Raw genomic sequence first — 20,910 nt, 5'->3', positions numbered from 1 at the left:
CATGCCAACGCTATCTGAACATTACCGTTAGCTAATTAAATGGACGACCAAACAACTGGGGTACTTTTCCACTTGTTCCAATCAACCTTGTTGAGTTCAAATTGAACGCCAACGAAACACTTGTTTGTTCGCACTCTCTCCCAGAGCCAAGGATGGCAACCTAGTAGATAGCAACGTCACGAATAACCATGCTAGCCATGCTAGATGAGGCAGAAGTAAGTGGGTATATGATGTTCTATCTCGTCAAGCCTTAGTGACCGTATTTGTTGGAGCCAGGGCAGATTACGCGGGCCTATATAAGGGCGAGATGAGAATATGGTTGATTTGATCATCGATGGTTCTCATACTCGCTAAGTAGGTACTGAGTGTTCTCAGTCTACCTACCCTGGATATCACAAAACCACCGAGCGTCATATCGAAACGGTATCAGGAATGGATATTAACTCCTTGTTAGAATCCTGACAGCAACTACGACAATGAAAATAGTTGTTCATGTCTTGAATTGACGTCCAATTTTTCTACAACACATAACTGTAGTCCTTGGGTATTGGCTCGTATATCGGAAGTTGTCGCATGCCTCTTCCAATCAAAGACTTTGATATGCATTACTTAACCATGAGTCTCTTAAAAGTCTAGCTTCGCTTCCGAACCGACATCTCTTGGTTCGGCCAACTCCAATGTTCTAACTTCTAACTTCTAGCGCTCCCGGAATCAGTCGCCGGCGCGTTTCAGCATGCGAAGACAGCTTCAGACCTTCCCCCGCAGGAAGAGACTGATCCTTCGTAAAGATTTTCCGGTATCAGACCATTTGCGACTCATGCAGCTAAAATTCTCTTCAGCTGTGTCTGCAGACGAGTCGTGAGGGTCAACGATATGCAGGTGCTTGTACCAGAACTGCCTAGTCTGTACTAACCAGCAGTTTCAACGCTTTGATACACTGACAGACACGACCAACGCCATAAGAAAAAGCCGCAGCGATATCTGATACCGGCGCATGGGAATTGAATCTGTGCTGTGTCCGGGACCCTTTACACATTCTCATAGAGTCTGTGCAGCGAGGGGAACAAGACGCATGAATGACAAAAAGCACAAACCACCAGGTCCGAGCAAGCCAATAATCAGGAGATGGGGTCCTATATTCGATTGGCGAATGCAACCAAGCACGCCTGGATAATGGGGTAGATTATCCGAGGTGCCACTGCAGCTGCCAGATGACATTCGCCTTGTCGCGTGAGCAATAAAAAGAAATTAATTCAAATCTTCAAGACTAGCATCCCTGGGTTCTACGTGCAGACGTCAATCGACATTGGAGGGGAAAAAAGCAAAAAACACAGCCTTGCACAGAACAAGACCAAATCGCCGGGTTTGACGCTCGACGCTCTACAGGGATCAAGCTTGGAGAGGGCCAGCAGGGCCAGACATGACGGTGTGGCACTAATTCCATCGTATTCAACCCAATCTGTCCAACGGGCCGACGCGGTTCGGCGTATTATTCTTGGTTGAACGGGACTGACAGCATTTGCATTCGTGAGGAATTTGGAATGACGATGAGAAAGGGAAAGATGGTGATGGGAATGGCATACCTCGGTTCTCTCTGCATCGTCATTAGTCTACCATGTTGAGATGGATGATTGACGCAGGGATGTACCTTGGCCTGTCGATCATGTGGCTTGAACCTTTTGGCCAGAGGTCACGTAATCTCTGTTGTTTAAGTTTATCTTGGACGAAGCGGAATGTCAAAAATGGTAGTTCGATTTGATGATATATAATCATCAAGATTTGGGGTACCTAGGCAAGGAAGGTAATTAGTGAGAGTGTCACTGTTTAATTTATTTGAATTGAACAGAATTAAAAACAAGGGTCTCTAATGCAACCTCGATGTTTCAGATGAATTGTCAATTGCAACTCCACCACACTCTTGCATGTGGTTTTTTTCCCTCTCGTTTCTCGTTAGTGGCAGGGCGGCCTATCCTTGTCGATCCTCCTTGATTAACTTCTCCCAAAGTGTTTGCATCAATCTGCATAAAACCGACCTCAACCTCTTGTCGTCATCATTTCCCAAGACCACGTAACCTTTCAACGCCTCAAAGGAACAGAGTTTGAACGGGAGCATTTCCTTTAATCGGAGAAAAGAGCCAGAAGGGGAGGAGAATGAAAAAGACGTTGGCTCTTGACTCAACTCAGAGTACAATGACATGACATGACATGGCAACGAATGGGTCCGCGTTGTCGGATCGTAGATCGCTAGCTTGCTCTCTCTTCTTCTTTGGAGGCTTCCTCTTTTGGGCGACCAGCCCGCAAACGGATCGACGCCTCTTGTTAGCCACCGCAAGCTCTGGACCGATCCGCTGGTGGTTCAGTTGTTAGCTTCGATAGTTTGTCTCTCAGTCAACAGGGTCCGAGAGGCAAAGACGCAGAGCAGAGTCAGTCACTCATTCATTCAGTCAGTCAGTTAGGAGAGAGTCTTATGATAAATGGATTTATCATCAATGCACGTTGAACCCCTGCAAACTCAAAACTTAATGCAAGTCTTCAGCTCGTCGTAGGGGGGATAATAAAACGCCGGAACCTCCGCAGCGAGTTTTGGCGTCTAGCCTTCTGCAGTATTTTTTCCAGTGGCCGGGCGTATCTTCCGGGAAACATGTGCTATCTGCATTTCTGCAGCGCTAAAAAGGGGACCCAGCATTGCAGAAGCCACTGGGTTTCTTTAGTGGCTTTTCGGCCAAGGATTGCTCGAACCCGACTTGGCCCGCCCCCGCAAGCTCACCTTCGTAGCCTGTGATTGATCCACTGAATTGCATGAGGTAGCGACCTGAGAGCGAGCGAGTCAGTCTTGGGTGCCTTCTCTTCCATTGCGACCTGAGCTGGCTTGCTGGGCCTGGAACCGTAGTATTAAGCGATCGTGGGCTGCTCCTGCTCCGCGACTCGCGATTGAACGAGGGTCCTAGTCTATCCTGCCTGTCGCTGCTTTACCTGGGCTGCTCTTGCCTTTTCTTGTTGTTCTGACTTCTCTTTGCGCTCGGGTCCCATTCTTTCCTTCTTTACTTTCTTCTCTCGTCTTCCATCCAATCCAATCTGATAACTTACAACCTCCCACCAACACCTCACCCACCAACTATGGTCTTCTAAGCTTTACACTGTCGCTCTCAACAATAACAACTCTTGGTCCTTTTCTCTCACTGAATAAGAGCATAAATACTCAAATTTTAATTATCTTCTTTTTTTGCTTTTGGCGCGCTACAAACATCAATCGGCAACTGTTATAATAACCTATTGCGCTTGTGTCGCACAATCGCATTGCATTCCACCACTCCCGAGACATAAAGGAACAACCCGACTTGTCAGTCCCCTTTTTGTGGAGGGACATAATAATTAAGACAAGATGCCTACAATTAACGCTCTCCGGTCATTCGAACCTCCTCCTATTCCATCTCTACCCGATTTTGAGCGTCGCCGTTCCACAACATCGACACTCTCCAACAACAATTCCGATTCTGTCACCTCATCTCTGCGGGGTCTTCAAGCACCACCCAAAAGCAGCAGATCAAACCGCCCCAAGAGTGCTAAATTCTCATCCTACCGCCTGCGCAGCAATTCAGGCCTTTCACTTCACACCAATGAGGACATTCTGAGACAGTATACCGACTACCACCCTGATGGCACACCGCGTGCCGGCATGTATAGCAACGGGGTGGGCCAGTGGTCGGGTGAGAGGTTGAGGAGCATTGACTCTGTTACATCGTCCAGAAGTCAAAGATCTAGTATCGCTTTCACTGAGTCGGATGGTTCCGGCGAGTTGCCTATTCCTGATCTTGTCGGGCGGGAGATGTTTGATATGGTTATGGCCGATCATGCTGCCAGTGGTCAATTATGGAGATTCGCCGCCAATCGAGGACTTGGTCAGAATGTTGATTACCTCATGAAGGTAAGATGATCAGACAAGATATCGCCTCACAGATTCTAATCATGAGCAGATTCGCGACTATATCCAATCCCTGGAGCAGGTTGTCATTCAACTCTCGACAATATCAACTTCGTATACATCCATCACCGCAACATCGCCAATTAATTTGCCCTCCCCTATGTCCAAGGCTCTCAACACCAACATCAAACATCTCACAACATCACTTATTCCCAGCCTGGAAAACATGTTTCTCGAATCTAAAACCTATATCGAACAGCGCATTGTCAGGGAGATCTTTCCCGATTTCGTCAAACAGCAACTATCACAATGTACTAGCTTGGCTCTCTCCCTCGACGCAGAAGGCGACTCACCACCAAACCCTTATCCCGGCCTGAAGGGGTCATTCTGCCTTAGTGATCCGTCCCGATCTGGAAATCCTATCATCTTTGCTTCCGATGAGTTTGAGGAACTGACAGGATACGCACGAAGTGAGGTTTTGACACATAATTGCCGCTTCCTTCAGGGACCACAGACTGATCGAGACGGCATTGCCAAGATGCGCTCCGCAATCTGGCGCAACGAGGAGTGTACTGAACTGCTTCTCAACTTTCGGAAAGATGGAACCCCGTTCTGGAATCTTCTTTTCCTATGCCCTCTTCTCGACACCGCTGGTAAGACAAAGTTCTTTCTGGGTGCTCAAATCGACGTATCATCCTCTCTGCACGACACACATGATGTTCTAAAGGTTTTGTCGTACGGTGCTGCGGAGGAAGATAAGGCGCCAGAACGGAGCAATTCTCGCTGGGCTAGTGACGGATCTCAAGGCGAGCCTGAAGCTGAGGAGGTTCTCAGTGTCAAGAACAATCAATTCAAGGCAACAAAGATGTCGGGGTTCTTCAAAGCGTTCAAGAAGCCGCCGCCTCCTCCTCTGTCGCCACCACTGAGTCCACGTCGCAGCTCTGATAGGCCCCGGTCATCAGCTGGACCTACGATACTTGACAAGACCTATAGCACACGAAGCGTTATCAGGAGATTCTCTAACCAACCTGAAATGCTTATGACGACATACGCCCGATACATGATTCTCGAGCATGTCCCTTCATACCCAGCATCTTTGGGCGCAATGCCTCTCGACCAGGAGATGAAGTATCCACCCAAGTTATGTGTCTCCTTCTACTCCAAAGAGATGCTCGATGCTCTCGATCTGGGCACGTCGGCCGAAACTATAATCGGCAAAGATATCTTTGACATTTTTACTGAGCAATCTACACTACCATCAGTTACCAAGGCCTTCAAATTGACGGTTCGGGATCTTGTTGTCCGTGATGGAAAGTCTGTTTCGTTGGACCTCGCACTCGCAAACCACATCCCTCGCCGTGCCAATATGACGAGAACGCTAAGTGGTGACAGTGGAGAAACATCGCCGAAGAAGCCAGCCAAGATGATGAGCCACTGGACACCCCTCAAAGATACTGAAGGACATGTCAAGTATGTGGCAATGATTGTGTCGCCAATTTAAATACGTGATGAATGGAAAGATCAAACGATGGTATAATATACGGGCGTTGGATGAAGATTTGCTTTTTGTATTGTGTCAGGGGATGTTTGAAGATACCTGTATGTACTCTTAACGACCAAGAGAATGAAGTTACGACTATAATTACTACAATGAATTGTTTCAGTACCAAGCTCCCCCACCACTAAACTTGATATGCTCATGGACTTCACGGACATAAACGAATCATACTCTCCATTGATATGTAGCTTGAACGCACTCGTGTCCAAGTGACGCTCCAAAAACAGCCTCTAATCGTCATAGTTCAGCAACCCTACGACGGAAATTCCACCAACGGTCCCCCAAGACAACCACAATAAAGGGGTAATCGGCACGTCCGATCTGTTGGCTTTCTAAATCTCCGACGGCGGTGGGTGATCTATGGCGTTTGAGTTATCGGGACCGAGGGGGAACAGCCGCTATTGTTTCTGTTGTTGGTCCCTAGTCTTGGCGGGCCGTGTGTCAGGGATTGGAGTCTGGTGGCTTTGGATGAGGAGCTTTGTTCTCGTGCTTGCAGGAGAGGAGATGCGACGCCGAGTCGAGAACTCGTATGGGCTTGAGCGTTGGGCGACCCGTTTGCTAGATGGTGTACAAATGCTTGGACAAGGGAGCGAGAATATCTTAGGCAAGATGATCTGAGATCATAAAATGGTGATATCAGGCTATGTAAAAAGGTCACAAATTCACCTAATTTTGTGTAATTTAGGGTTGAAATCGCAACTTGAGGCCGGTCTTTCTTTGTCGTTTAGTGTTATGACTTGACACTTCTCACATATAATAATACTTTACCGCCTCAAGTTTCTGTAAACCCTGATAAGGGAATTTGAAGGTTATAAGAAAGTACAAGAGTTACGGAAAACAACACTTCATGAGCGAACCATAGATATACAAGTTAGGGGGGCAAAGAAAGCTTTAGACCTCGATCCTAAGTGACAAGAATACTTAGGCAAGTTAGCATAACCCTAGGGGACTTTTTGGTGAGTTTATTTTAGCATCAAACGACATTTCATCATGGCTCATGATTCTGTACTTTGCGATGCGCCAACCCGCGACCGACGCGAACATCAAGCTCGTGAGTATGATATGTCAATGTCACAACTTAGCTCCGTAGACTCAAACCGAATCGTGTATTTGAGAGACGTTGTGATCGCAGCAGTTGCAGTAGATAGCTCGAGTGTGTTGACGTACCAGTACTGTCAGGGGTTTGCTGTGCTAAAGAGCCGCATTGTGGTTTGTCAAACCGAATGAAAGTCAATTCAGGGGCATGGCAGATGCCAAGAAAGGGCTCGTAACATGAATATAAATTCAAGGGAATAGGAAGTCGATCCAGTGCCTTAAGAATATTAAGCAACTATTCGTTCCAACGGTGACATGAGAACTGAGTTCATGTAACCGAGCTTCATCCAGTGAGCCCATGACTTCCATAACCAATCTAGAACATATAAGGAAACGTAGAAGTCACTGATCTGTTAGAACGCTGACTCAATCGGTGTATCAATACTAAAATCTGAAGCTAAGGTACCTTGAACTACAATCCAGATGCCACATTGACCGCGATGGTGCCGTGGACAAGCGCGAATGCCTTTTGCTGGTCCCCATCAAGAGCAATTGGCGTGTGCATGTCGTCTAGCGTCTTGACGGCATGATTGAACACGGAAGAAAGTCAACTGACCCGAGATGAAATGATGAACTCCTGGTGAGTAGACGTGGTGCTGTTGAAGGGAAAGGGGGCAGCTCTCAGCCAAGCTTCGACGCCTGAGCCCTCATGAGGGAAGACTGAGGTATGATCTATCTGAAGATAATCCGGCGACGGCTTAATTAACTTGACATAGACATTCGAGTACAGGGCAGGGGTACAATACATCACTTGCCGACTTGAACCAATTTATCCCGACTTCGACTTCAATCCCAACCCAGCGGCTCGTCCACCACTTAAGAGCACCGATCAATTTACGCATTTATAAAGCACATATTTAAGAGACTGGACCATGAAAGAATAAGTACAAGATACATTTCGCGGGCCCTCTATACTTAGAGTGCGCTATATCGTTTGGCCGAGTATGGAACAACTGGTATGTCCTTTGCGTTTCATATGCCATTTCAGAGCACAATTGTATCAACTCTATTTTCTGGGGAGTTGTTTGTCTGGATAGTCCGGTAGACCTGTTGTTTTCTTATGCTTGAGGAATTCGGCTGTAAGTAAAGAAAGAGTCTGATTCTCCATTCACCAAAAACAGCTCTGAGTCCCATACTCTCTTTACTCCCCACGACGACCCTCAGGCGTTTCTTCTGGTGCGAATCCGTACCCTTTTTTATCCTTCTCATCTTTTCCTCCCGCTTGGTCAACACAAAATTCGATCTGCCTGCGCCGTTTGTCTTATGGTCTCGGCGTAGCCATGAAGCGAGTTGGTGGTGGAGGAGTAATAGTTTGTGAGCGGAATAAGAGAGTTAAAGAAGCATAATATTAGCAGCAAATAAAGATGGTCACTATTAGCAATTTCTTGAAAGCAAGGGGATATTTTATATATATTTTATATATACTATTTGCACATCAATAAGTAACTACATTTTACTTTTTTACTGTTATTAACTTTTATATTATATAGATAAGAGAGTTAACGCTTCAGATAGATATTTTTAACCTCGAACAGCTACTATAAGATTATTAGTCTTCTAGAGATCTTATATCAATAAGTCTGGATAGTCTTACGGTTTAGTAAAATGCTTCTCTTTATGAACCGTAATATTTATTTTAGCTACTGTATCGCAAATCCTTCTCAATTCGCTATGAGAGGATTGTCGCCGGCTGACTCACACGGAGTGATCAAGACGGACCAAAACACCAGCTTCCTCATTCGGAATCATACAAACCCCTCTCCCAATCGCCTCATCCGTCAGCATCTCTAGAGCGAACGTATAAAAACTAAGCCAAGACCTTTACAATATCTCATTCGGAAATCTAAACCACATGTTAGTAGAAAACACAAGGGCAATGGCATCTATAACAATCCGCCCCGCCACAATCGACGACAGCGACGCAATCGCCAACATCCACTATGAAGCACTGCAGTTCTACCACGACTTCTACGCCGCCTTCTTCCAGCTCCATCCCCGCGATCTGATCCCCCTCGCGACAAGAAACGCCCTGCAGAATCCGGGGCAGCAGCACTTCTTGGTAGCCGAGCAGGCGGGGGAGACAGTCGGGTTTGTGCGCTACAAAGAAGTATTCAAAGACAAAAAGCCGAACTCGAACGCGAAGCCCCCGGCGTCAGTATGGACGGTTAAAAAGCACATGGAGGAACTGTGGGATTGGTTCAACAAGAGGAGCGAGGAGATTGATGCATCGAAAGAAAAAGCCGTTGATGGGAAGGATCATTTTGGTAAGTGTTTACTTATTCTTTGTGTTGTACATATCAAAAGTGGCTTGCGTCTAATGCGGCGTATGTAGAAGTGATGCATCTCATGGTCCACCCAGACCATCAACGGAAAGGCATCGGCGGTCAATTGCTCCAATCCGTCACCGAAAAAGCCGACGCCGCTGATGCCCCGACGCTGATCGTATCCTCCGTCGAGGGCCACGGGCTCTACAGGAAACACGGCTTCGAGTCGCTGGGCACATGGACGGTCGACAACGGGGAATGGGCGCATAAGATCGCGGAGCACGAAAGGGCGATCGGATATACAGACGGGGTTAACGACATTGAGGACAAGTACAGAGGGATACGCGAGGTGGAAGATAGCATGATCCGGCAGCCCAGCATCCGTGTTGCATGATTCGCCAATCTCTGTCGTTTAGTGTGGGTTCCGTGCATAGCGTACCGTTCTCTAGTTCGTATTCGTTTTCTCTTCCAGAAAAATTAAAAAAAAAAGAGAAAATTCGGGAATTGGGTGTGTCCCCGCCTCCAATCACGATAAGATCAAGATGTGCAAATCCAGGTACAACGGCCTAGCGAGCCATACAGCGTGGGACCCCTGTGGGTACGGTACGGATGGATACTACGCCATTCATTGAAATTAACCCTTGGAATTGGGTCTTTTGCGGCATCCAAACACCCCCGGCCCCCGAAGGAGAGAGTGAGGAAAGACACCGCTGGCGGCAAGATTTCAGCGGAGCTCAATCTTAATAATGATGTGAAAATCGCATGATCTCAGTCCCGTTGGTTGCTCTTATCAATCTTTCTCTCTCCTGCATCTTCGTCCCTTTTTCTTCTTGTCATTCCCTCCTGGTGTAGCTGTAGCTGTAGATTCCCCTCGCCAATTCGCCCTGCTTCACCATGGACGCTATACTCGAGCTCCTCGACCCGTATGTCTTCGATTACGGATACGCATACCTTTTCCCCCAACAGCAGCTCCAGCAATCAACAAAGGCATACGGAAACTCAACAAACTACGGCGCCTCGTCTTCCAGCAACTTTGACCATGAGTACTCGCTCAACTTCGGCTCGTCACTACCGCGCGACGACATCTACCGCCAGAGCGCTTCGATTCTCATGATCGCTGGCTTCGGCGCCGCCTTCATCTATGTTATCTCCGCCGCCCTTTCATACTACTTCGTTTTTGATCGCCGCCTCGAACATCACCCTCGATTCCTCAAGAACCAGATCAAGCTCGAGATCCAGTCTAGTTTCTTCGCCATCCCCATTATCGACATTCTCACGCTCCCCTTCTTCCTTGGAGAAGTCCGCGGCCACAGTCTGCTGTACACCCGAATTGACGAGTATGGCTGGTGGTGGCTGGCCGTGTCTACCGCCCTCTACATGGTCTTTAACGATCTTGGCATTTACTGGATTCATCGCCTTGAGCACCATCCCAGTATCTACAAGTATGTCCACAAGCCTCACCACAAGTGGATCAGTAAGTCAAAATCAAACTCCCTCTTGCATCAAACCCCCGCTAACAAGAGCTTCAGTTCCCACCCCCTGGGCTGCCATTGCTTTCCACCCTGTCGATGGATACCTCCAGTCCCTCCCTTATCAGTAAGTAACACCTTTTGCGCCGCAATTGGCCTCTCACTAACGTCAACAGTGTCTTTGTCTACATCTGCCCCATGCAGAAGCACCTCTACATGTTCCTCTTCGTCTGCGTTCAGATCTGGACCATCCTTATCCACGACGGCGACATGATTACCGGCCATTGGCTTGAAAAGTTCATCAACAGCCCTGCCCACCACACTCTCCACCACATGTTCTTCACCTGCAACTACGGCCAATACTTCACATGGGCCGACAACTACTGGGACTCTCACCGTGCCCCCATGCCCGAGCTGGACCCCATTCACGAGGCCGTCCGGGTCATGCGCGAGAAGGGCTTGGTGGACAAGGATGGAAACCCCATCAAGAAGTCCAAGGATGAGTAAATGCAGACATGACATTTATGAATACTTCACCCACGGGGTCGTGTCCAGCTAGAACAGACCGACCATTCCGGTGCCGGCACCATCACATCACGACTGAAGTACCCTTGGCCTCACAGCATCGCCGGCTGTGCAGAGATTCCGGGACTCGCACGAAAAGTTTTCAATCAATCAAATAGACAGTTTTAATCACATAGCGTTGCATAGGGAATTCTTCGACAGGAAATGTATTGACTAGAGGATAATAGCAATAAGTATAATACCAAAACAATCTGATAACCGTGCAAATATCCCAAAACCTGTCCCCCATACCTCACAATCAACTTCCCGCACTACGACTACCATCACACCTTTTGTCTCACCGATTTAAATGGTTCACCTCTTAAGCTTAGACTTGAGCCTGGCCCTGGGTGACCGGGTGCGAGTCAAGACCCAGCTTGAGCCGTCTCTTGCAAGCCTTCCACATCTCAATGAGGACGATATATACGACAACACAGCCAGCGACGACACCCCACTCCCATGAAAGACCCTTGTGCTTGAACACCTCTGTGTTGAGGTACGGGATATACACGATAGGGAAGATCATGACAAAGCCGGCAACAACGGACCAGAAGAGGAACTTGTTGTGGTAGATGGTCTTGAACACAGAGAAGGGGCCGCTGGCACGCTCGTCCATGTTGAAGAGACTGCGGTGGAAGTGCTTCACCTCCCACGCTGTGACGAGCAACAGGAAAGCCAAGGTGGAGAAGGTCGTGGCACGAGCGCGGTAAACAAGATCACACTCATCATGTCCGCTCTCATTGCAGCCTTCCGCCATTCGATAGTAACCCTGGCCAGATGAAGCGTAGTTGACGAGCATGAAAGCGCACAGGCAGAGGGAACCTGAGGAGAGTCCATAGAAAAGCTGATCGCGAACGAGGTCAAGGGTAAACACGCCGCTGCGCAAGCTGCGGGGAGGTCGTCGAAGGATATCGGGAGACGCTTCCTCGAGACCAAGACCCAGAGCTAGAGGCGATGAGGTAACCAGATTGGCCCAAAGGATTTCCAAGGGGGACAGAGGGAAGACGGCGTTACCATTCACATCCTTGAAGGCAAGACCAATAAGAAGGAGAATGACTTGAGCCAAATTGGATGTCAGGAGATGAAGAAGGAACTGCACCAGTCAGCAATCGTATCAACACGGTGATACAAAAAGAGTAACAACATACCTTCTGGATATTGTCAGCAAGTCGTCGACCTTCCTGGATACCAGTCACGATCGAGGCAAAGTTGTCGTCAGTGAGAACCATGTCAGCCGCCTCTTTGGCGACGTCGCTACCACGGTCTCCCATGGCAATACCGACATCAGCTTGTTTAAGAGCAGGCGAGTCGTTGACACCATCACCAGTCATGATGCAGAATGCTTTGCGGCGATGGAGGGCTTCGATCATGCGAACCTTGGTCAGAGGGCTACAGCGAGCGAGAACCACAGGGAGTTCGTCCAGGCAGTCAATCTCAGCATCGCTAAGGGCACCAAAGTCGGCAGCTGCCATGACGGTGTTGGACTTGAGGGGAATGTTCTTGTTGAGAATACCGACTTCGTAAGCAATGGCTGTGGCGGTCTTGATGTGGTCGCCAGTAACCATGTGGACAGTAACACCGGCGGCGCGGCATTGTTCAACAGCGCCGGCAGTTTCAGGGCGAGGAGGATCATAGAGACCAGCCAAACCGACAAACTGAAGCTCAGTCTCAACCTTGGAACGATCATGACAATCCTGAGCGTCGCCATTCATAGGCTTGGTTGCGATACAGAGCACTCGCAAACCTTGGCCGGCGAGTTCTTCAGCTTTAGCGAGGATTTCCTTCTTGAACTCTTCAGTCTCAGTGAGCTTGGTGAGGAGGACCTCAACCGCGCCCTTGGTATAGACGTTTCGAGTCTGTTCAAGCTCATTACCGTACACAACGCTCATGAGTTTGCAGGAAGAATCGAAAGGATGTTCGGCCACCAGGGTGTCACCCCCGGAAACACTACGGCCGAATCTCATAGCGAAGACCTTGAGAGCAATCTCGGTAGGCTCACCAATGGCCTTCCACTCAGCATCTTCGGAAGTGATGATGCTGCTAGAGTCCGTCTCGGGCTCTTTCTTGCCGTCACTGACTGTGGCGTTGTTGCAAAGAGTAAGAACCTTGAGGAAAGTGTTCAGGCAGCTTCCGGCCAAGTCAGCAGACCACTTGACAGTTCCGCTGTAAGGGTCGTAGGGGTTGGCGGTGCCCTCAACAGTTCCGGCGAGATCGCCACGGAGCCAAACCTTTCGGGTAATCATTCGTCCTTGAGTCAGGGTACCAGTCTTGTCCGAGCAGATGTTGGTAACACCGCCAACGGCTTCAAGGGAAGGCATCTGACGAACAATGACATTGCCGCGAACCATTGCCTTGGTGGCAACGGCCATTGTAACAGTCAAAACTGCGAGGAGAGACTCGGGGATAACAGCCACACCGACGCAGATACCGTACAGAAGGACCTCATCGGTGATCTTCCACAGACTGGCGGAAAAGACGATGATGACGAGGACAATGGCGAAGGCGAAAAGCAACAGGGCGAACTTGCTGAGGGTGACCTGGAGAGGGGTTCCCTCGAGGCCAAGGATTCTGCGACAGAACTGGTAGAACTTCCAAACTGCGCGACCGACGGGAGTCCTTTCGGTGTCGTCGTTCTTAGTCTTGCGCAGGAGTTCGGCGATTTGGCCGACCTCTGTTTCCATACCAGTAGCAATGACAATACCGGTGGCTCGACCTCTAGTGACAGAGCTTCCGGAGTAGGCCAGGTTAACACGATCACCCATGGGCATATCGGGATCGGTGAATACGGCATCTGGCTTCTTGCTGATGGCGATAGATTCACCAGTGAGAAGTGCCTCATCGGTAGAGACGTTGATACCTTGAACCAGGCGCAGATCGGCAGGAACAACATCGCCAGTTGCGAGAGAGACTAAGTCTCCCTTGACGAGTGTTTCGGCCTTGACAGTTTCACTGTGACCATCTCGGATGACCTTGCATTTAGGAGTGGACAGAGCATAGAGCGACTGGATGGTCTGCTCAGCGCGGTAGTCCTGGATCAATCTAGCGGGTATAATGTTAGCATGGAGTGGGAGATTAATGAGTACGGCTAGATGTGATTCGGACTGTCAGCTTCAGGGTATGGCACAGGATTCGGCCTCAGTGCTTGGGGCTTCTGGCCTTACGCATGGCAAAATCACAGGCTTCACCGTATGGCAGCAGGAACAAGGAACAGGAACAGGAACGAGAAGAAGGTGTAGCAAAGTGCAACAACGATGTGGGGAGTTGTAGCAGCAGCAAGCGACAAGACTTGACCAGCAGATTGGCTGGGCGAGTGAGTGACGCAGCAAAGACATACCCGACAACGATGTTGAGGACAATGACGGCGGCGACGACGCCACCCTCAATATAGTCCGAGATAGCAAAGGACAGAGCGGTCACGGCGATGAGGACGACAGTCAGGGCATTGGCAATCTGCTGTATGAAGATCTCGTACAGAGAGATGCCCTTGGCGCCTTTGATAGAATTAGGGCCGTCCCGCGCAAGGCGGGCAGCAGCCTCTTCGCTACTCAAACCATCGTCGACGTCGGACTTGAGGTCTCTGGCGACGCGATGAGCAGAGAGCGTATGGGGAAGAATCGGCTTCTCTATGGCTAGTAGGTCTGGGGGTTCCGCTATAGGGGGTTTGTCGTCCTGACCGGCTGCGACGGTCGACGAGTCCGACGTGGAAGTGGCGTGAATTGCACCATTCGCGGATTTGGATTCGGTTTCTCCCATCGAATGGGTGTTGGTATAAGCGAAAGCTGGAGGGGAGCTGAGCTAAGATGTTTTTTTGTTGCTGAGGCTGGCCGCAGAAGATCAGCCGGTGGTTAAGGTTGAAAAGAGAGTTGAAGTAATATGTAGGGAAGAGATCGCGTGAAGCACGATATCTGGGTAGAGAAGAAAGGAAAAGTCGTAGAGGGAGGTTATGAGGGTGGCAGCTTTTATCTACAATCCGAGGTAGGAGGGAACCAGGAAGGACCGGGCAGACGCCGGCAACAACGAAGTTAGAAGCGAGGCTCTGTAGGAGCTTCGTCTAAATGGGAGATGGGTACCTATCCCAAACCTCACTCTCCCATCCCTAGAGACTCAGATCCGATCCAATCCAGTCCAATACAGGAAAGGAAAGGAAGTGAATAACACGGGAGTGTGAGCTTCCCACTTACACACTCACGCACCCATGCATGTGCTGCCCCGCAGTCCCATACACACTGTGCTCCGTCGGCGCATGGTACTACCAGGTACTAAGATCCATTGTCAGAGCATTAGAGAGACGGTTCTATCGTTTACAGCCATTGAGTTGAAAACTATTAGCGACATTTAGCCAGAATTTGCTACAGCGAGACCAAACGCTTCAGACAGCCATCCACTGCAATGTCAATTGAATCATTGTCCAACAAGCTTCATCTATCTTATCCAAGAGGATCGTCGAGATTAGGTTTGGTGGAACCAGAACGGCCTCTTTTGCGCCATCACAGCAAAATGACTTGCTCGAGACACGTTGTTCTCCCACGCCAACAAAGACAGACAATGTACTCCCAAGTACTCCTCTTGGCGTGCAGTATCGCGTGGGATACAGACGAATCAAAGCTTATCCTGCCAAGGTCACGAGGGGTTGCAGGGGATCCAATACCTACGCCCGTCGGTCGGATCAGCAATTGTTATCCTTGGACAATTGTTTCTCTTTTCTTTTTGTTTGAATCGTCATCTGCGAGTAACCGACGGTCTAATATTCATCAAAGTTGTGTGACTTGATTAATGTCGGCGTTTGAAAGATAACGCTCTGAGGAAAAGAGTTGGAAACGTCATCTAAAGGTTCACATCTATTGGACAATACCTTGGACAACAGAACACAATACGACACAAGCTACAGTCTCATCAATGGCAACGCAAACATCATCTGCCTGGATCAATCAATCCCCATCCATTACTGTGCCAGAATCACCCACAATCACTGTCCATTAGCGTCTGTCGTCAGCAGGCGATAACTTATCCGCCTCGACATCAAGTTAACAATATCCACATGATGAGGTTAGCCGATGTACCAATCAGTCATTGACTGACCAATCACACTTCACCATTTATCCTCGCCTCGTCCCATTGTCACCACTTCTTCTCTCAATGAGAGAATGCTTGTTTGAACTTGGCATGGCTTGGGCTTGGCATACGACGACATTTGGCCAATACTGCGTTGCTTCTGCTTCGCCTCGGCCAAGACAATTCTCTTCTTAATCACCTGCTACGACGAGCCAAGTTTGGTTTTGCTTGGCAATGATGGTGATGAATGTCACTACTCTTGCTGGCTTCTTTTTATGGAAACCTGCATCGTTGCATTGTGTTGCTCGTTATGCTTGTTTTGTCCCCCAATGACCACATTGAGCCTTCATTCACCCTGGCACCCGTTTACGGCCAAGGCCATCTGGGGAACGGCCTTGTTTTGGCGGCTCTCGCTCCAGAATTACGCTAAGATTTAAGCTTAACACTTGGGTTGCAAGCCTGGCCAGGGATCTCCTCTCAAAACCGCCTGAAACGGCCACAGCCCTCTTGATTTTTGGACTAGGAAACATGACGGTGCTGCTCTGCAGAGGTCCAGAGGTTCCTGGCTCTGCCACAGGCTCTGACTTCATCGACTATGCTCAACCGTCATTGCGCGAATCAGGTATCCTGAACAACCAGGGCACTACACAGCCACGTAACCATGCTACTAGTGGATACGGGTCTTTTTGATCTACAGCCAAGGAATCATTTCACTGTGTGAATGTCACAAGCAAGTGCCGCTCACTCGGCGCCGTCTTTTAGACTCCGGACCGGCCGTGCACCGGGATGTAAGCCACGACCACCGAAGGCCGAGACGGAGAACGAACGGCTCAGACATTACAGCACGATAGTTACGTTTAAGAGGCTAGTCCATACGAGATCAGCATTGGCCAATGGCACTTTTCGACAATGATCACCCTAGCGCTTGAATAAAGTTGAACGGGGCAAGTCTGGGGAACAAGCTTAAACCAAGCTTTGATGAGGGTCCAGACATCGAATTTCCCCGGATATCAACTTCCAAAGACCCTGTACAGCTTCTGAAAACAACTCGCTCGCCGAAGATGACTTCTCGTATCTCCGGTTATCAACAAAAAGCTAGCCCTGTGTCTTGGACATCATACCACTACGATGTGAAATGAAGATAGACTCCCTGTTTCTCCGTACAACGTCTCATCCACCTTCTTGGCCTTCTACAAAGGCTCCATTCATGATAAACGATGCGGGGTATGGGGTATTTGCATGGGCGTTTAATACCATGGATGCACCAAAATGTCTACGAGAAAGGTAAGATGAGTGCAAGAGTTCGGGATTTTTAGGGTTCTCCCATGACTTCTGTGTTGCGAGACTTGCCAAACTAGGAGATACCGGATACTGACTTGCACGGGAGGCACAACCTGGGATACAAGTGGTACAGATACAGTGCAGGTATTGTTTGGAAGGCATTTCACGCCCGCAGGGACGCTTGTGTTTCCAAACTCAGACATCAGATTCACAGTCTATGCAATCAGTCTCCGCCTTGACGGCAAACACAATTTGGCTAAAAACTTCTCTAGCATTGACTATCGACCCTACTCCGTACGGGCCAAAACATGTCCTTATCCGTAGACCAGGTCTAGCACCATCTCTCACTCCTCGCCAAGACGCAGAATCTCTCCTTATCCGAGGAGATTAATAAACGGCTCCGGCCACTTCCCCCACACAAGCGGCTGGTCACCCAACCGTCCGCTCACCGGCGAAAGCAACTTGATCTTACGACGCTCCTCATCCACATCCGACACGTACAGGAAGCCCATGACACTTGCAGCACGGACCGTATCGGGCGACTCCTTAGGTGTTGCGTGCATAATGGCAAACGTCCACTGCTGCATCGGCGTTGAGGGGTCTTCTCGGGTGACACCCTGGCTGTGAGAATTTTCTAGCATAATGAGTCAGTAAAACCGGTTGTAGAATCCTTGGCGAGGGTTATGTACCGTCGGAGTTGTGATACACAATCACGCTGTCGAAATCGACTTGCTGGATCAGGGGGCTAAGAGTGCGCTTGGAATCGCCGAAGAAATACTCCTTAATAGCTGCTTCTCTTACGTGCTGTAAGAAGGCTTCGTCTCGAACGACGACACCGTCGGACTTGTCGATGGGAACAATGCTGATGGGTTCTCCAAGACTTGTTCGCTCGTTGCTAAATCGTTTAGATAGCTCGGAGGTGATACTTGTTGAGCCAATCACAATAATGACATTGACTGGTTGCGTTAGCTAGTTTTTCTTGGCAATAGGAGCAAGACGTACCGGAAAACTCATCGACGATGTGTGCGACCAGCTCATACCCATCTTTGCTCTGCTCAGGAAGACCCATTCCATCGATGATAACACCTGAGCTCTTGACATCCTCATCCTCGCTCAAGCGTGCACTGACGCTTCCAGCAAGTTTACTCATGAGTTCGCGGTAGAAATCAGGGTCTTCATCAGGTGAAGCTCGTCCGTAGTAAAATACTAGAGGGAGCTTCACGGGCACACTGCTTGGGCCGCTGGTGGGCGTACTTCCCCAGCCGTCCACGGCCTCAACGTCCAGGACAGTCGCAAAAACGCTCGCACTCAGTGTTCCTGGCAAACTGAGCATTCCTTCTTTAGGATTCGCGTTCACCACTAGAGGTTGGTAGCCTTGTCTCGTCGCATAGCTCGTCAGCGTCCTCGCAACCGTGGTCTTTCCCACATCCGCGGGTCCAACGATCAAAACTCTCGGCCCTTCGCTCCCGTCCCTCGCCGCCTTTTGTCGCATATCATTCAGCTGTCCATGGAGATTCACATGCACATTTGCCGGGTTATCAGTCGGATTCGCATATTCCGCCACGGAGTCAACATCGCATCGGCCATCGATCTCAAGCTCGCATCCGTGCCACGTTAGAATCTTTGACTTGACGCCCGCAAATGTATAGGCGTTCTTAGGGCCTAACTCGACGCCGTCCTTCTCTGCTGTGCCGGAGAGAAGCTTGACGATTACGGGGGAGGAGACTTGGAAGCGCCATTCGCAGGCTGGTCGCAGGGTGATGACGCGGGTGCTCGAGGCGGTGGGCTGTGATAAATGTCAGTTAGGACTAATTAGTGATAATCAAAGAGGTTTACCTGTGTGGGAATCTGGCCCAGGCCTGGAATTGACATTGTCGCTACATCGACTTTGACGGAAGAGAAATGTCGTCGCGATCAAAGGTGTCTGTGCGTGGGGCTCTTGGAAGCTTTCCAGAAGCTCGATGCAAGGATGAGATAAAGTCGGAGCACCACGTTTGCATGACATAAATACTAGTGTGAAAAAGCAATGTTGAGTGTAGATTAATTCTGTCGACTAATCTGGTAACAATGAGCTACGTGCTGCTACTCTTCGATCTACCCTGTAGCTATCATTTCAACTTTTAACCATTTGACCACCTTTCAAATCCCTTTCAGTATTCATCCTCATCAAGACCCTGTCCCTTCTGCGCATTGCGGGTCGATGGAGCAGCGCGATCATCAATTCTAGGCTCCTTGTAGTGGCGCATCAACTCCTGAGGAAGAAAGATGAAGAATGACGGGACAATCGTCTCAACAGATTTGAGAAATCGCAGTCCCGCATCCAATTCACAAATAGTCGCAACAGTCCTCAATCCCGGCATCATGTTTGCAAGGAGAGCATCGTCGAGGAAGATAGTGATGGTATCCTCCTTGACAGGCCACTCCCCAGCCCAGGGGTTCTCCCAATCATCCTGAATGTAGCCTTGTTTGAAGACAGCTTTACCAACAGGAACGTGGTTCGCTGCCTTGTCTCCAATGACGAGAGAGTTGAAACGCTTGACGATATCCTCTTCAGGGCGGATGACTTCGACCAGTTCAAGAGTGCACGTGTATTCGCTGAAGATGCTGGGTTCCTTGAGCGACAGCTTCTCGAAGAGCTCAGGCTCGTCCATGAGAGCAAAGGCCGCGAAGAAGACGGCCTTGGGATCGAAATCCTTGGGCCGCTTGAAAGTCTGGAATGACCAATGCTCGTCGGTTGCTTCCCCGTAGAAGATCTCCGAGCAGGCGAGGGTGAAGTTGCCGGGGAGATCAGCCATAAGCTGTCGGATCATGGGCCACTCGACACTCGCAGTCTTGCACAGCTCGAGAGCCTCGTTGACACTGTCCTCGTACTCAGGGCAGACATCGTGCTGGAGGACGTATCGAAGAAAGTTCTTAATCGTGTCGATGCCCTCCTCCATTCTCTTGGGCTCAAAGGAGGTCAGGTGGACGAGGCTAACGGAGAAAAAACCCGCGACGACAGCAGCGAAATCGACACTCCACTTCTTGTCATCACCATCGTAGAACTTGTCGCCACCTTGGGAGCTGGCCCAGATGATGTCCGTGGCAGTTGCCTCTCGGCGCTGGGCGGGAGTAAGTTCCTTCAGCTCTTGCTGGCTGAGACCGCCGAAGGTGCTGGGTGTGGTATCGACACCACCGAGGAATAGATACTCGTTGAAGTACAGGCCGCGGTCGCCCTGGAGACGGCGACGGGAGCGGAAACGCTGGATGCAAGATTGCATGCGCCTGTAGATGTTAACACTGGCATTTCCTAAGAGAGATACCGGCCGTACTCAGCAAAAGGGAGGTCTGGAGAGTAAATCTCATTCTTCTCCTCTGTGGCCTCGACGGGGGTCAGAGGTGGATCGGCGAAGTACTCCTCGAAGCCGCTTCCACGGTTCTTTGGAAGCGCTGTTGGACCACGGTTGATGAGGGTTTTGCCTTTTCTCTTGCGGTTCTTCTTGGCGATACCTTGGAGGGACTCTGGAAGAGCCAAGGGCTCCTCGATCTGAGGCTTTGAGTCTTCAGCCATGGTGGTTGTTGATGAAGAAGAGAAGAAGAGTTGGAGATGAGAAATTCCGAGGCTTTATGTACCTAGTCAGTAGCCCTATGATTCATGGGCTAGATGAACGCGCGAAGAATTTACCTATGTATACCTGCCTAAAGACGGGACGAAGAGATTCCTAG

The 20,910-nt window shown here is 49.5% G+C and overlaps 6 protein-coding genes across 6 annotated transcripts; 3 read left to right on the top strand and 3 right to left on the bottom strand.

Annotated features, from left to right (window-relative positions):
• Positions 1-3,382: 3,382 nt before the first annotated feature.
• FMAN_10116 (uncharacterized protein) lies at positions 3,383-5,423 on the top strand (the record flags this gene model as incomplete). The annotated part of the gene is made up of 2 exons (XM_041820754.1): positions 3,383-3,925; positions 3,975-5,423. 2 exons carry the CDS (start codon positions 3,383-3,385, stop codon positions 5,421-5,423), a joined length of 1,992 nt encoding a protein of 663 aa, XP_041686603.1.
• A 3,028-nt stretch (positions 5,424-8,451) lies between these two features.
• Positions 8,452-9,233, top strand: FMAN_10115 (uncharacterized protein; the record flags this gene model as incomplete). Its single annotated transcript, XM_041820753.1, has 2 exons — positions 8,452-8,839; positions 8,908-9,233. 2 exons carry the CDS (start codon positions 8,452-8,454, stop codon positions 9,231-9,233), a joined length of 714 nt encoding a protein of 237 aa, XP_041686602.1.
• Positions 9,234-9,733: 500 nt separating this feature from the next.
• On the top strand, positions 9,734-10,815 carry FMAN_10114 (putative sterol delta 5,6-desaturase; the record flags this gene model as incomplete). The annotated part of the gene is made up of 3 exons (XM_041820752.1): positions 9,734-10,313; positions 10,369-10,435; positions 10,485-10,815. The coding sequence occupies 3 exons, from the start codon at positions 9,734-9,736 to the stop codon at positions 10,813-10,815; spliced, it is 978 nt and encodes a 325-aa protein (XP_041686601.1).
• Positions 10,816-11,200: 385 nt separating this feature from the next.
• FMAN_10113 (putative Na+-transporting ATPase ENA-1) lies at positions 11,201-14,625 on the bottom strand (the record flags this gene model as incomplete). Its single annotated transcript, XM_041820751.1, has 3 exons — positions 11,201-11,965; positions 12,021-13,911; positions 14,207-14,625. 3 exons carry the CDS (start codon positions 14,623-14,625, stop codon positions 11,201-11,203), a joined length of 3,075 nt encoding a protein of 1,024 aa, XP_041686600.1.
• Positions 14,626-17,579: 2,954 nt separating this feature from the next.
• On the bottom strand, positions 17,580-19,077 carry FMAN_10112 (uncharacterized protein; the record flags this gene model as incomplete). Its single annotated transcript, XM_041820750.1, has 4 exons — positions 17,580-17,839; positions 17,895-18,161; positions 18,208-18,991; positions 19,042-19,077. The coding sequence occupies 4 exons, from the start codon at positions 19,075-19,077 to the stop codon at positions 17,580-17,582; spliced, it is 1,347 nt and encodes a 448-aa protein (XP_041686599.1).
• A 278-nt stretch (positions 19,078-19,355) lies between these two features.
• Positions 19,356-20,755, bottom strand: FMAN_10111 (uncharacterized protein; the record flags this gene model as incomplete). Its single annotated transcript, XM_041820749.1, has 2 exons — positions 19,356-20,469; positions 20,517-20,755. The coding sequence occupies 2 exons, from the start codon at positions 20,753-20,755 to the stop codon at positions 19,356-19,358; spliced, it is 1,353 nt and encodes a 450-aa protein (XP_041686598.1).
• Positions 20,756-20,910: the final 155 nt, after the last annotated feature.

The sequence above is a fragment of the Fusarium mangiferae genome (genome assembly GCF_900044065.1).
Source record: "Fusarium mangiferae strain MRC7560 genome assembly, contig: FMAN_scaffold011, whole genome shotgun sequence".
Classification (NCBI taxonomy): Eukaryota; Fungi; Ascomycota; class Sordariomycetes; order Hypocreales; family Nectriaceae; genus Fusarium; species Fusarium mangiferae.
The sequence above is the reverse complement of the archived record's forward strand: the minus strand, read 5'-3'. Positions and strand labels throughout refer to the sequence as shown.